The sequence below is a fragment of the Xyrauchen texanus genome, chromosome 14 (genome assembly GCF_025860055.1).
Source record: "Xyrauchen texanus isolate HMW12.3.18 chromosome 14, RBS_HiC_50CHRs, whole genome shotgun sequence".
NCBI lineage: Eukaryota > Metazoa > Chordata > Actinopteri > Cypriniformes > Catostomidae > Xyrauchen > Xyrauchen texanus.
In genome coordinates this window covers 35,553,140-35,570,416 of record NC_068289.1, presented here as the reverse complement: position 1 = coordinate 35,570,416, position 17,277 = coordinate 35,553,140, and the positions used below count along the sequence as shown (strand labels likewise).

The following is a 17,277-nucleotide window of genomic DNA, read 5'->3' as shown; positions in this document are numbered from 1 at the left end:
AATGATGACTGAGGCTAACATTCTGCCTAAATATCTCATTTTGTATTCCATGGCAGAAAGAAAGTCACATGGGTTTGAAATAAGAGGATGAGTAAATTACAGAATTACAGAATTGTCATTTTGGGTGAACAAAACAAACCTAACATATTCATTAGTCAAACCCACAGATAAGACCTTCCGAATATGATTTGGACTATGTGAATTATAAAAACTTAATCGATCACAGGCATGCAAGCAAAACATTATAACACATTTCTTCAATTAACCTACTGTCACTGCAAATAATCCTTAAGATTTGGCTTAATACTGATCTAAAACTTGATACTAGCCACTATGGGCATTTCACTAACATCATAACAAAAGTAGCTTTGAGTGTAGTCTTCAAAGAGGCTATTTCTAATGCACACTTGAGACAGAGATGAAAAACACCTTCACAAAAGAGTGTGCGGAGCACATTAGAATTTCTCACACAAGCACTTGGTTTAGCATGAATGCCCACAGAAATTATTTCTGCACCTCGACTATCACAACATACTTAGCGGCAAGAGAGTTTCTCAAACGATCTTGTTGATCTTAATTTATTATGACATAATGAAATCTATTAAGCTGCAGGAACCATGAATGGTGTCTAAAAGGCATTCTGCATCCTAATAAAATCCAGTATGTGAAAAAGATTATAAAGTATAGCATTAAAATAAATTAATTCAAGGTAATATCATATTTTTCCACAGTCAATGTACTGTGAAAAAGTTTTATGTACATTAAATGTTTTACAAAAACATTTGTCTTAAGGTGACTATTTTCTATCATCTGTTTTAGTGTGACAATGGACAACATAAATTGTATATTCCCAAATATTCTTTTTGCAACTAGAATAGAATAGATGTAGAACAAGGCATCCTGCATTGGATGGTATGGCCCCCACAGAGCATCATTGTTGAGTCAGTCTGGGATAACATTCATAGAACTATGGTAAGTTATCAAAGATGCTTGGAACATCATCTCTGCCAACAACATACAAAAACTGTGCACAATTGTACCTAGGAGAGAATTGGTTCTGTTTTAAAGACCTAGGGTGGTGAAACCAAGTATTGATCTCGTATTTTTATGTTTAATGCACTTTGAACGTTTTCTCTTAATTTAGAAATAAAATTGTTCATAGCATTGCATTGTTCATAGCATCACTATACAACATTTTCACAACTGCTTTAAACTTTTGCACATTACCGTATCTTTTTTCACCAAAAACTGTCATTTAGTTTTGTAGTCATAGTTTTCAATTTTGTGGGTGTGTTTGCACTGTTGTCAGATCAGCATCATTAATTTAGTGAAACGGGTGCTAAACCAATGTAGAAAGCCTGTGCAAATAACCAGCGCTTTTACCGGGTGCAATTCATTCTTTGTGAATTCCCCCCTAAGTGTCATTACAATGGAAAAGTGTCTCTGACATGCCGAAACACACTCTACACAGATACATGAACACAGATCCTTTTAGCTACGCAAGCTCAATTTTGTCCATCATTGCGTTACAAAATACACTCACCTAAAGGATTATTAGGAACACCTGTTCAGTTTCTCATTAATACAATTATCTAATCAACCAATCACATGGCAGTTGCTTCAATGCATTTAGGGGTGTGGTCCTGGTCAAGACAATCTCCTGAACTCCAAACTGAATGTCAGAATGGGAAAGAAAGGTGATTTAAGCAATTTTGAGCGTGGCATGGTTGTTGGTGCCAGACGGGCCGGTCTGAGTATTTCACAATCTGCTCAGTTACTGGGATTTTCACGCACAACCATTTCTAGGGTTTACAAAGAATGGTGTGAAAAGGGAAAAACATCCAGTATGCGGCAGTCCTGTGGGCGAAAATGCCTTGTTGATGCTAGAGGTCAGAGGAGAATGGGCCGACTCATTCAAGCTGATAGAAGAGCAACTTTGCCTGAAATAACCACTCGTTACAATCGAGGTATGCAGCAAAGCATTTGTGAAGCCACAACACGCACAACCTTGAGGCAGATGGGCTACAACAGCAGAAGACCCCACCGGGTACCACTCATCTCCACTACAAATAGGAAAAAGAGGCTACAATTTGCAAGAGCTCACCAAAATTGGACAGTTGAAGACTGGAAAAATGTTGCCTGGTCTGATGAGTCTCGATTTCTGTTGAGACATTCAGATGGTAGAGTCAGAATTTGGCGTAAACAGAATGAGAACATGGATCCATCATGCCTTATTACCACTGTGCATGCTGGTGGTGGTGGTGTAATGGTGTGGGGGATGTTTTCTTGGCACACTTTAGGCCCCTTAGTGCCAATTAGGCATTGTTTAAATGTCACGGCCTACCTGAGCATTGTTTCTGACCATGTCCATCCCTTTATGGCCACCATGTACCCATCCTCTGATGGCTACTTCCAGCAGGATAATGCACCATGTCACAAAGCTCGAATCATTTCAAATTGGTTTCTTGAACATGACAATGAGTTCACTGTACTAAAATGGCCCCCACAGTCACCAGATCTCAACCCAATAGAACATCTTTGGGATGTGGTGGAACGGGAGCTTCGTGCCCTAGATGTGCATCCCACAAATCTCCATCAACTGCAAGATGCTATCCTATCAATATGGGCCAACATTTCTAAAGAATGCTTTCAGCACCTTGTTGAATCAATGCCACGTAGAATTAAGGCAGCTCTGAAGGCGAAAGGGAGTCAAACACAGTATTAGTATGGTGTTCCTAATAATCCTTTAGGTGAGTGTATGTCAGACTGCAATTCATAACAAAACGCAAGTATGTGTTGCATTCTTAGCATTGCCACAGGTGGCCATTATTATTATTATTGTGTACTGTCCACTTCTATGGTGAGTTTTCTCTTTTAAGTCAACTATGACATGGCAGAGCAATAGTTTATAGACAATACTGCTGAGCAAATAAGTATAAGTCAATATATTTGTAACAACTGGCCTGAATAACACATCAAGTTTTATGGCACAAACTTTTGAAGGTAACTCTACAGCCCCCTTGAGTACTGAGGTTTGTTACCACCACAGAAACACAAGAATGCACATCAAGTACACAATATTGCCAAAAGTATGTGGACACCCCCTACTAATTAAAGGGTTTAGTTATTCCTTTCTGTGAGAACAAAGCTTAATGATACTTAATGCAAATTTTGTGCTTCAAACTTCAAAGCATGACAATGCTCCTGAGCACATACCGAGATCCATAAAGACATGGTTTATCTATTCTGGTGTGAAAGATCTTGACTGGCCAGCTCTTGTGTCTGAATGGGAGCAGGTATAGCAGCAAACAGAGGTATTAATGTCTTTGATTTTGAAATTAAATGTTTAACAGGCACATATGGGTGTGGTGTTTGGGTGTCCACATTCTTTTGGCCATATAGTGTATGTTCAACCAGAAAGCACACTGGCAATACATTGATTGGCCAAGCACTCACGTTTGCATTTGCATACTTGCTGTTTCTTGTTTCTAGCCTAAAAGTTTACCTGAAACATAAAAAATATAATTTTGTTTCTTTGCAAGCACTGCTGTTTGGTTTTCAAGAAATGCTAATCTGTTTATATTACTTTTAAAGTTTCTGATTAAAATTGTACTTTATTATTATCTGAATGCTCACCTAACTACACATGCACACACACACACATAAACCAGAACCAGTGTTCATGTACTCTGCCTCAGCACATACACCATTATCTAACCATGTCAAGTGTGTGGGCTTTGATTGTCGAGCCACAAGTTCTGCTTATCTCCTGAGATTGTACACAGCGTCCACATTCTTATGTGATGCCAGTGAGTCTGTGAGCATTTAGGGCCCTCAATATATTTGTGGATCTTTGCCCTGTTTCTTTGAAAACAAAAGCAGATAAATCGGTCAGTGTAAAAGCATCCTAAAGTGAGAACATACACAGATGAATCATAAGGGCTGAGGACCAATGCCTGCTCGTGGAGTCAGTAATTACAGATAAATCTCTCCACCAAACAGCATGAGGTCAATTCCATTTAGGGCCACATCTGATGAAAGCAAATACTTAACCATAAAAAGAGATGTCTATGAAATCTTTGCATCACCTAAGCCCTGAAGATACTTTTTCTATCAATACCTATCTATAAAGGTACTGGATACATTTATCTTTACATCAGTGTTTCTCATATGATGGTTTGGGTTGCAGGTCTGATTTGCGGACAGCATGGCAAAAACAATGCTACATGTACATGGCAAAATACCACTAACCATACAATCGTGCAGAGTTTTATAGTAAAATTAAAAGGCTCATCAACTTTTATAAGGGAGGAGGAAATGCTTCCCCTTTATTTTGTTGTTGACAACAAAGGCCATGCATTCAATCATATTCTATAGTATATCATAATACATCTGTCACTTAATAGAAGCTAGCCCAATTAGGTAGATGCCCACATAGAAAGGTTGCTTTGACATCTGCTCTTCCTTGTAAACCATGAACAAAATTACATAGATTTAATGTGGCTCCACTTGCAGCAAGAATACAAATGGTTTGTGTCAACCACAATTTATGTTGTGAGTTAAACTATTGGCTGCAGAGAGCATGAAACCGTTTAAATTCAAGACGCATACTGTAAAGAATGATTTTTCAAACCAAAACTATATTAGATGAGTTTGAAATTCGTGTGCATATTCTTTTCCATTTCTGTTTGCTTCTCAAGAACAATTACTGTAAAATCTACAATGAAAAAGCTTAGTAAGACATCATGTTTGATCCATTGGATCAAGTTAGAACCTGTGCAGTAACATTTATTAGTCATAAACAGTTTGCAAGCACAATTATGCTAAAAACAGTGGAACATCATCAAGCCTATACATATGAGAAACAGGATATCACACGAAATGAAGAGTAGAGGTTTGAACCCTAAATTAGCTTTAATATTCACAGGCTGTAAGGGAAGAGCAGAAAAGAGAGGCCGACACAATTAGACTAAGGCTATTTTAAGATCAGCTGAGTTTCTGTCATTATTTTATTTTTATGACATAATTTGTCTGCTGCACCATATAATTCTAGAGGAAATACTAGCTGTGGGGTATAAAATTATCCAGCACACAAAACATGAAGACTTAAACAGCCTCTTGGCACTTAAGATTAGAGTAAATATAGATATGAGTATAGATTATGCATGTCATAAAATTTGATATATAAATGACTGGTTGGTCTGGAATGTTTGTGAGGCATTGCTATATTACATTAGCGACATTTAAATTAGAAGCCTAATTAGTGTGCTTTCCAATTCACTGTCAGATGATCTTCCATTTATGTAGTCTTCATCAAATATAACATTTACTGAAGACAGCTGCAGGTAGGATAAGCCACAGAGATCACTGTCACACAGGACACGTCAACGCGGAAGGTGACAGTTGTTAATCTAGTTTCCATACACTCAAAAGTTAAAAAGGTTCAAGAATGAACAGTGATGTTGATGAGTTTGCAGGTTAGTGTATGAAACTGGTGTAAATGTGCAAACAGAATGATTAGAAATGATTATGCAATTTCTTTGTATGTAGCATTGAAGAGTTTTTTTCAAGCCGTCAAACCACAAAAAGACATACATGTAACTGAAAAAACATTTTGTAGGCTATATTAAAGATACATATACACAGGTTTCATCCAGCTATGGCTAGAGTAAATAATCAATGTTCTTTGATAATGATTTTGGTCAAATGTAATGGAAAACTATGCCAGTTGAGCTCCGTGGTGCTGCAAAATTTTAAGCAGCCTCCCGAGTAGCTAGGAGTCGTTGGTGTGTCGTATGTGTGTACCTTCGAATTTTAGAACATAGCACCATGTCATCTGACAGACGAGTCCGGTGTGCGACCCCCTTTGATTTACCTTGTGACCTGCACTTTACCAAAGTTGTGTTGTGAAATATGTTTGAAGAGACAAAGACTATTGTGCAACAAGCAGCCCTATATATATCTGATAAATGCATAAATAAATTGATGATCTTCAGGAACATTTTCTGATTATCGATGCGTGAAAAATGCATCGATTGCAAGCCTATTAATCAGTAGATAGATAAAATCTTCCCTGTGTTGACAACATTTCTTTTAAATAGCCAACAGGCTTTACTTTAGTAAGATGCCACGAAATATTATTTGCTACATGTGCTAAAAGGAAATGTTGTCCATGCTAAGCAGTACACTAAACTAGAATAGATGGCCTCAGAGCTAACATGGACTAAAAGACACAAAATCCCAAATTGATTTCATGGGGTCTGTAAGAACGAACAATAAGGATAACCACTTTCTATCACTGAAAAGGTGTTAATAACAGCATCATCAGTTTTTTAGCAGTTGCCAAGTAGCTGGCATTGTCTACGGATTTTGGACTACTCAAATATTTTTGAGTAGTCCAAAATATACTTAAATATTTTACTATAACTGCTGAAAGTAATTCAAATTAATTTGACCCTGCTGACATACAGGATCCCTAGAAACACATTGACAAAATCCCCACTGGTATATGGTGTGAACCCCTGCTGCCTAATAAATAGAGCTTAATGTTAGAGGGCTTAATTAGTTTGGTAGGTAGAGGTAAATAATGAAGATCTCCTGCTAAAAGCTTGTGATTAATGAAAGCTTAACAGACAGGGTGTAAATGGGATATTACTCATATGACACTTTGGCTACATTCACAACACAAGACAATGAGCCCAATTCAGATTTGCTGCTCAAATCTCAAATTTGTTTGTGTAGTTGTTCTCATGAACTTTTTTTAAACAGACAACACACCTTAACTGACCTTGGCTGCATTACCCTAAAGCATTGTAAGCCTAAGTAGATCATAGAAACCATTCGCCTCTATGATCAACTTAAGCTTACGATGCCTTTGGGAAATGCAGCTCTGAAGGAGCAAAACACTTCTGTAATCATGAAAAAATGTCATAATACAATATAACATCAAATTTTATAATTTCTTATAAAATGATATTCATAACCTATGCATTAGCACTTTTAATGTCTACTGCCATTGTTAATTAATTTACATCTTATACAAATATATTTATGCACCTTCCTCTGTAATATTTCACATAAAGCAATTCATAAATCATTTTATGGATTCATTCCAAGAGTGCCAGTAATTGAAATTAAATTAAATTAGACATAACAATTAAAAAAAAAAAATCAAACCTTGCTGTTGACACTTATGTCACACAGCATTTAGGGTTGCACTGAATTAAAGTAACAATTTCCTTCTGAAACAGCAAAATATGTACATCATTCCAAGCTTTTGGCTGCCAGAGTTAATGAACATGTAACTCCAGTTTTTCCAAGATGCTTGTGTATGGCGGCACTCAGGGAGATGATTGTTTTCTTTTTTTAAAGCATAAACCTCACTAAAGATTGATCCTTAAAAGAAAAAAGTTGTCAACGGGGTAAGAAAAATACAATTAATTTAAGACACATTCCTTGAAAACAAGCCGTAGTATCCTATGCAATTGCTTCTTGAGTAAATATATCTAAGGATGTCAAGATGTTTTACTGGGGAAAAATGTGAAAACATTTTTTTGGGAACTTGAGCCGTGAGACCAAAATCTATCTGCAGTCCCACACTGTAAAAAAAATAATAAAATCTGGCAGCTGTGGTTGCCAGAATAATAATGTAAAAAATACAGTTAAAATGTAAACCACTTTACAGAACAACCTGTACATTTTACAGTTTAAAATGGTTGTAATTTACACACTGGGACTGTAAAAAAAAAAAAAAATCTGTTAAATTTACAGAAAAAAAATCATAAACATGCCTTCTGAAACTGTAAAAATCTATTGTTTACTTTATAAGGTATTTGTTATTCACCGTAGTAACTACAGAAGGGCATATGATGACAGCAATGACCAATAAACATATAGAGACAGTGCTCAGTATCACTCACATAAACACTAAACACCATCAGGGTAACACAAATGAGATTTAAATAATGCAGTAAACATTAACTAAATTACAGTACATCAAATATAACACAGAACACTCCAGTGTACATAACTGATATTAAAAACAAGAAGAAACATAACTATTCCCAAGCAGTCACACTGTTGAACACTTGATCTATCAGGATCAATAATTAGCACTGCACTTTATTAATCTATAATCTCACACTGGACTGTCAACATATTCTCCTCAATACAACTACTTTATATATATATTTCATATACTCTTTACTTTATTGTATTGTATATTGTGTGTATTGTTTACTGTACATTGTATATAATTATTGTGTTGTGTAAGTATGCGTCCATTTGATATAAAAGTAAATATGTTGTTTACTGTAATTGGAATATGTTGCTCGGAACTGCACACAAGAATTTCACCTACTGTTGCACTTGTGTACATGGTAGTGTGACAATGGTAGTGTGATTTGATTTGATTTGATTTGATTTGAAATATAATGAAATGTAATGAGTCACGCAGGGAATTCTGGGAATGCCCGATTACTGTTTTTTTCTGTAATTTTAACAATAATTTACTGTAAAAAGTACATGCACTCTCTTGTTCTTTTTATTATTAATTTTACAGGAAAATCTTACTTTACATTTAAATTATTTAATTTTTACATAATTTTATTGTAAAAACTACTGTATTGTCTTTTAAAATATATTAAAACATTTTACTGTATATTTTACAGTTAATATTTGTTAATCAATTAACATTTTATTTCTGTAGCATTTTTACAGTATTTTACTGTTAAAATTACTGACATTTTTTACAGTGCACCATCGGGCCAATAGCCCCAGAGCATTACCCTAAACCCCCCCTTAATACACCACCCTGGTGCCAACGTCGCACACCCTGCCCGTTTCACAAACAAGAGGGAAGCTCAAGTTGACGTATCAGACTCTGGAGACTAGCTAGCCCTCGAGATGAACACGGATTTGTACCGTTTCCACAATTTCTTAAATTTTTCCAGAATCTGTACTGTTGTGAGCTGGACACGCAACTTGGCAAGTTCGGAGACAATAAACTTAATCACGTCCTTGTTTCGGTAGATGCCGTCAATCTGAAGTTGCACATTTTCATCAGCCCAAATACTCAGAAGAGCCCTGATTTCGTCTACTGACCAGTCCTGAGGATTCTCCATTCTTCATTGATCTGTTCAGGTAAGCTGGTAGCTAGATAGGAAAAATTGGAAAATGAGTATCTTGGTGCTGAAACCTCTGACCTGACTCTGGCTTTTGACATTGACCACACCTTAATCCCCAGTTGGCCTTCTTTGGCCCAAGGGTAATAGGTGGGACAAAGGCCACTGACCATTGAAGCCCTGGTTGTGACAGTGGGAATGCACTGGCTAATTCATGGAAAACAACCATCAACACAGAAGATAATGATGATACTTTGTGGTATATGTGAATAAATACAAGAATGAAGGCTGCATCTTAAAGAGACTAACCTGCTCTTGATGTAAACTTCTGATCAGTTGACTGAAGAGACTGATCTTGTTCATGTCTGGTCTAATGATGTTAATTAATTGAGCCCATCCTTTACATGGAGTAAAAAAGTGGCACTTTAAGCAAGCATTTCTTTAAAGAGAAGCTGGGACCACACAAAAGCTATACAGCACTGAAAATCCTATAGAAACAGCAACACAGTGTGCAAACCAAGAGGAACTGAACAAGTAAGCAGTGTGGGATTATTTCTGACTGCTCCATGATACGGAATAACAGGCTGCCGAGTGATGCCCTCCTCTGGTTGCCTCTTCCGTGAGGCATAAGAGGAACACAGCATGGTTTGGAGGAAGAGTGGAGGTGAAAATGAATACAGAGCAATACATACGTACACACACACACACACACACACACACACACACACACACACACACACACACACACACACACAGATCCTCTCCCCTCCCCCAAAACAGTCAGTGGGGCATACATTCATCTGCAAGCTAAATTACTCCTGCCTTGCAAAGAGCGTTAGTATGTGCATACATTCATAGATTGAACCACATTGTATAAGACCATGAAGATGCAGCCAGCCAACAACGGCTCGACAAACATAGACCATAGCCCCACTCACCGCCTCAGAGTCTTCGAATCCATGCTGGTACAAATTGTCGTACATGGAGGTTTGATATTCCCAAAGATCTCCTTAATGATCAAATGCAAATGAGGTATAAGAAAGCTCTAGGGATACGCTCTCTTACAATTCACTTGCCCACAGAAAGAGCGCCAAAGCAGGAATGATAAGCAGACAGCAGCTGCCCTATCACCTCTTGAAGTCAGCGTATTGTATGAGTGGAGAATGAACCATGATCGATCACATCATAAAGAAGTGGGGCTCTCCCCGGAGGCTGTAGACACCTGGCATCAGCTTCAACAAACAGAGTAGGAGAACAGAGCCTTCCTCAATCAGAGGCTGATGACAAAGCAGCAAGGCTGTATTCTGATTGGCTAAGGGGAGCTCCAGTCAGAAAGGACAAGTCCTCTCTTCTGTTAACTCTTAAAAGAGGAGAAGGGGGTCTACAGGGTGCTGACAGCATTCCACTCCTTGACCACTGGGTTTCCTGTGATTTTCCTCACCATTTCTATTTTTGTTCACTCTGACAAACCACCCCCCATCTTCAAACCACTTCCCACCCTCTCTTACTGCCTCTCTCATTCACCATCTATTCCCCCATTTTACCCATGAACACATCTATAGTCCACAATTATTCACAAACAGATTAGTAATTACTATTACAGTTCACATGTATGCTCATTTGTCAGCCAGGGTTTAGCAACTCTATATACCACAATGGCAAAACATATTCTGAAGAAAATAAGACTAATGTTTGCTTGTGCAAGGTTGGTAAGATTTTCTGAGTGGTTTTAACCATTTTGCTATGTGGTTGCTAAGATTTTCTGGGTGTTTGTTAGTGCACTGAAATGCAGTTGCTTGGTTGTTCGTCAAATGAAGCAACCCTTAAGTCTCTATGATATTTTGGCATCATGACGAGGTCCTTTCTTCAGTGTTAGTCTATAAGAAGTTCTCGCCTGTTTTATCATCCAAGCTATCATATACAGGACTCCAACTCTCCATCTCCTCCTTGTAAATCACTCAAACAAGCAGTTTATGGGAGATGTGAATGATGAAACACTATTCATAAAACTGAAGCTTGACATAAGGGTATTGAACCGGGTCATTACATCCCCAATGAACACAGACCGGCTATAAAACACCTACCCCTTGTCAGGGTCACTGGGACAAGAACATATAAATTCCCAGCTATGACCAGACATACACTCATTAAGCACTTCATTATGAATATTTTGGTCCTAATAAAGTGCCAGATGTGGTCTTCTGCTGTTGTAGCCCATCTGCTTCAAGTGTTGTGCTTTCTTAGATGCTATTCTCCTCCCTACAAATGTATAGAGTCATTATCTGAGTTACCATAGCTTTCTGTCAGCTCAAACTAGTCTGGGCTGTGTTTCCCAAAAGCATCGTAAGCCTATAGATCGTAGAAACTATTGGCATCAATGGTCTCTACGATCAACTTAATCTTGCGATGCTTTTGGGAAACACTGCCCTGGCCATTTGCTGTTGAAATTATTTCATCAACAAGGCATTTGACACTCATTTACTCAAAAAAAGATTTTTGCAGGTTGTTTACTTAATTTGAGTTAGGACTACATGAATACTTTTTGTAGTTCTGATGAAACTGGTCACGAGATTTCCATTTCCCAGCATGCTTTGCAGGTGACTGGCTGGGGTGAGCGAATGTTGAAACTAAGAAACTAACAAATGTTATGCTATTTTGAGTAAGATAAGAATAGGAAGAGATTTGTTCATGTTTAATTTTGTGTTAAATTGGCATTTAAAAGGATTGTTTTCTAGGCTGGAGTATTTTGAGTTACCATTGCGGTGAAGATTGGCACTTGTTCTTAGGATGTGTATGGACTCTCACTTTCAGTGAAGTTAAATTTGAGTGCTGCTTAGCTCTATAAGCGGTTGCTATCAAACTGTCAGTGCTAAAGTTTAACTGTCATTACACTTGCTCACTTGGCATATATTAATGGTTAATACAATTAAATTAATTGGACCAATGTAAGACAATTAATTAGATACAGTTTGTACAACTAGAACAAGTCAGTTCAAACCGACATCTTTTTTGTTGGAAAAGTTTTATTTAATTGTGCGGTGGGAAAGTTTTCCTCAATTTAATTAAGTTTAGTGAATTTATTATTATTATTATTATTTATTGAGTGCTGGATGTTTTTTTGTTTTGGCACTATTCTAAGTAAATTCTAGAGACTGTTGTGCGTGAAAATCCCAGGAGATTAGCAGGTCCAGAAATACTCAAACCAGCCTGTCTGGCACCAATAATCATGCCACAGACGAAATCAATGAGATACATTTTTTTCATCCATTCTAATTTAATTTATCTGTCCCACAATTTGACATACTTGGGTTTAGAGAGAATTTAATCTCTAAAATCAGCAGATCTTGGTCCTATTAGTCGAATACAGGGATATGAGAGTAGGGTGTGGTATTGGTACACGCCTCTTTATAGATTACTGATCCGTTAATATTCTTTATATTTATAATATTTCGAAATTGTTGATATTGAACCTTATTGGTCCTTTTTAGGGTATATCTTCAATTAAAAAGACACCACAACCAAGTAACAGAGAACCTTGTGGTTGTTAATATTTTTTTATTTTTTACGTATCTTGTATTTTCTTTATAATTTTTATGTAAAGCACTTTTAATTGCCATTGTGTATGAAATGTGCTATATAAATAAACTTGCCTTGACTTGAAGGTTGATGTGAACATTAACTGAAGCTCCTGACCTGTATCTGCTTGAATTTATGGATTGCACTGCTGCCACACAATTGGCTTAATGTTATATATATATATATATATATATATATATATATATATATATATATATATATTGTGTGTGTGTGTGTGGTATATTCACATGGCTAAACTGTTTAGTAGTTCATTTATTTCATAAATATACATTTATTTTCATTGTACTAATTTCCCCTCCAAATCTTAACAGTTAAATAGAAAACCTTAAGACTTGTAATCATATATAAATTAATTCATCACTGCACCCATAAAATACATGTCACCGGACAAACAAAATAAAATTAACCCACTCTATCAGACAAATTTCCATGGAGACGGGAGTATATCTGTGCTGCATTCCTAATTCTGTTATTGATCTATATTTTCCTTCATTCCAGTTACTGAAAGTATAAGAAAACCAGGACCAATCAGACCTTTTCATGTAATTACATAGAAATAAATTGACTGTGTTACTGTTAATTATTCACAGCTCTCTTGAGCATAAAACGCTTGCACACATCGCCCCCTGTAGTTAAGAATGCACACGAGCAACTTGCCTCATAAAATCTTTTGAAAATAAAGAAAATGTATCCTTTTTAATCATTATATACACAATATTTAGAATTTTGGATTCATTAACAAGATAAATCCACCCCTTTAACTCTTATACGTAAAATAATACCATTGTCCATAAACCAAAACATAACCCATAAATCAACAAAAGCTCTGGATGAAGACAGTGAAGTGAATGTTTGCAACTACTCAAAATAAACATACTTTGATAATTAACAAATATTTGATATGAAATCTGATTTATGAAAGAAAAACATCTGGATAGAATCTTACCATTATAGATGCTATTTCAAAAAAGGTTATACATACTTAAATATGTTAATATTTTGCTAAATGATCCTTCAGACCACTATTATATTTACAGACTTACTATAAATGCCATTTATGTCATTTCTATTTCACATCTATTGGAATGGAAGATGATTAAAACAGAACAAATTGTCTTTTTCTCAATAAAGCCTACCTTGCTGTTTGACATCAAGAGCTGAAAGGAAACAGACATTTTGAACCCTGTAATAAATGGTTATTTTTGCCTTCAATACACTCTCGCTTTGTTATAAGGGTAATCATAAAGCCCATTATTTACTCATTCAACTGTTTTATTTAGTAAGGAAAATCTCTCAAATCTACAATATATGCCAACATTTGATCATTTTGCCCATTGCTTGTGAGGCTTTTGGGGGCCTATGGTCAATAAACACAGCAGGAAAACAAAGAAATAAATTAATAACTAAACAGTTTAGACATGTGACCTATACCAGAGAGATTAATAATTTAAACAAGCTCCAGACACTCTGGAATTTTAAATGTGTTGTGATGGAATAATAAATATACTTCTAGTAACTTGGGCTAATAATGTTTTTTATCATTTTACATTATTCAGTCTTTCTACTTCAAAATGTGATTTGTATCAGTTGTAAATTCAAAGCCAGTTCATTGTTTTTATATACAAGATTATTACCTTCAGTCTTGTCTTTAACCTTGATCTCAGCAGGATTTCAGCCCCCATGGATTTTCTTACTTCATTTGAGCAGAGTGCCAAGACACATTTTCTGACATATAGACGTGCAGACGTGTCCTCTCAATGCCTCTCTACTCCAAAAAAATCAGTCCTGGATATTTATTGTTTCATTTTACAGGATAAGTATTTATTCCCTCGAACCTTAAAAACACTAATTACACTAAACAAACCCAAAGTCTACTTTCTAAATCTGAAAATCTCATAAATGAATTTAACACAACCAAGCTCTAGTTATCACATTTTAAACATAACTACATTGGCAGACACAGAAGTAGGGTGTCCTGGATGAAGGTCTTTGCTGTGAAACCACCTCTATGGCCAGAAATAGAAAGTTATGGATGTCAGTCTAAATACTGAATTCCCAAGGTTCTGTGGGGACCTAGATTCTAAATTCATTTGGAGAATGCTGTATATAAGGTGACTGAATTTACCAATGAGCTGAAGTCGTTTTTTTAGTGTCTCCATTTTAACTACTAACAATTAATTACATAAATAAAATCAAGAAATGAGATGGCCTTGGGCTAAAGTTCTTAAAGTCAATGTGAAATGCTGGTTGCAACTCATTTTACTTTCACAACCTGAAGTATCCTGTGGGATGTATGTACGAGTAAAAAAATCATTTATGAGAAAAATAGTAAGGCTGGACTTGATCTATTAGGAACTGATTGGTTTGTGAAAAGTGGGAGTTTTATTACCAGAATAGAGGAAGGTGGTGGGAAAGTAGGGGTTGAAAGGTAATAATTTATAGTTGCTTTAGTGGTTATTTAGGGATTACATTTTGATAAAATAGTTAAAAGGCAAACGTATCTTACATGGATTAACATGCATCAATTAATAGTGCATAATAAGACCAGGAACATCCATAAAAAATTTAAAGAGTGTACATTTTGAGTCCATGTTTACTGAAAATTAGTTTAAATGATTATGATAAAAAACATATAACAGTGCTTCTTTAGCATATATTTAGCTTTTGGGCTTTTGATTCTTATGCTCCAAAATATTACTAATATTAGAGAAGCGCATACTTTAAGTATATTTCAATCTGATTTTAAACATTTCTTAAAATCAAGTTTTTCCTTGATTATTTAATTTTTTGTATTCGGTTTTATTATTAAATGTATTTTCATATGTATGTTTATTTGCTATATTTGCTATTATTCTTTGTATTCTTATATGCTTGTCTTTTCTATGTAAAGCGCCTTGAGAAGCTACCTTTAAAAGGGGGCTATATTAAAAATAAAGATTATTATTATTATTTATGGCCTGTAGTTGCCGTTTTGTAGAAGCGTGTCACATAAAGATGCAAAGGCTTGAGAGAGAAAAAAAGTTGATAATATTGATTTTCTCAATAGCCTCTGCTGCTGTACCTATGGCAACTCATGTGGTTACTTATTTGTGTTGGTGCTGTTTGGTCATTGACTGGAGATGATGGTTTAATCCTTTCTACATTCTGATTCAACACACAAAGCTATTTGCATTGTGTGCAGTAGCACAGAAGCTCTATAAAGAATGTCAAACAACGCATGTCATATAGGCAAATAAGCAAGGGTGGACTTAGGGACAGCTAGAAATGTTACATTGGTTGGTATGAAGGTCATTGGTTTCCCCCGGAAAACATCTTCAGTGCAAACTTGAAAAAAGCATGAGATCTGACAAAAGGTATTACATCATTCACATTTTCATTAGGGAATATTCAGAACTCTTTGATGATATTTCATATCTCATGTACTGAAAGAATATTTAGAGTTCAAAGGTTCAAAACACAAAATCACATTTTTCAGATGTTATGAAGAACTAATCTCACCTCTATTCAGCTAAATGCGTACAGTCGGTGGTAGCCATGATCAATTTATATTCATCTGATGAGAGTGAGCACTCATCTGTTGCTTGGAAACCAAATGACCCATTTAAATGCTGTGCAATAACATAATTCTTTGAAAACTCACATTGAACTATATATATTGAGAAATGTACAAGGCCTTTGACTTGGCATGAAGGTGTTAAATTGAAAGATGTTGCACAAGAAATTATCTCTGATTCATCATATGACCAATTTTCACTCAAATAGTGTAAGATGCCAAGATTCAAATGACTCATTTACAGTGAGATAAGACCCTCCAAGGAACCATGCTGTGATTGTTGGCAAAAACACATATGTTAGAAATGTGTGCATTATGGATAAATGTGAACTTGTTAGCCTCTATAAAAAGTATTTGTTGACTGTTGCATTTTTCCATGACATATTTTCAAATTATGTACATGGGAATTGGATACTGTATTATCCACTAAGAATTTTAATCACTGTTCAAAACACTTTTTGTGCTTCAGAAAATGTCTAGATGGAGATAGCATGTTGTATAGGTAAATATTCCTGGTGCTTGACCGATCAATGTGAGATTTTTAATGACCGATACGATATCTAGAGAGCAGAGTTGGTCGATGTAATTAGCAAATTAGGTATACACAAAATTGCTGAATTTAAACAAACACTTATTTTCCACTTGTTTACAATATTTACTCAAAATTCACTAATAAACATTCGAAAACTGAAAATGTGCACTAGTACTCAGTTTCAAGGCAGTTGGCAGATTTTGAACTGCAAAATGATCTCTTCTATTAAAGGGATAGTTCACCCAAAATGGAAATTCTCTCATTATTTACTTACCCTCATGCCATCCCAGATGTGTATGACGTTCTTTCTTCTGTTGAACACAAATAAAGATTTAAAAAAAAAAAATATCTCAGCTCTGTAGGTCCATAAAACGCAAGTGAATGGTAGCCAGAACTTTGAAGCTTCAAAAAGCAAATAAAGGCAGCATAAAATGTAATAAATAAGACTCTGGTGGTTAAATCCATGTCTTCAG

At 35.8% G+C, this 17,277-nt stretch overlaps 1 protein-coding gene across 2 annotated transcripts in view; it reads right to left on the bottom strand.

Moving 5' to 3' along the window:
• cacnb4a (calcium channel, voltage-dependent, beta 4a subunit) overlaps positions 1–17,277 on the bottom strand; it is a 48,390-nt gene that overhangs the window by 28,856 nt on the left and 2,257 nt on the right. The window contains exon 1 of one of the 2 annotated variants that reach the window (XM_052142495.1): positions 10,061–10,349. The exons of the other annotated variant lie outside the window; for it this stretch is intronic. Coding sequence (XP_051998455.1) covers positions 10,061–10,105 — 45 coding nt within the window. The 5' untranslated portion in view covers positions 10,106–10,349. Of the gene's footprint in view, positions 1–10,060; positions 10,350–17,277 lie in introns of those variants that run through there. 2 annotated transcript variants of the gene reach the window in all.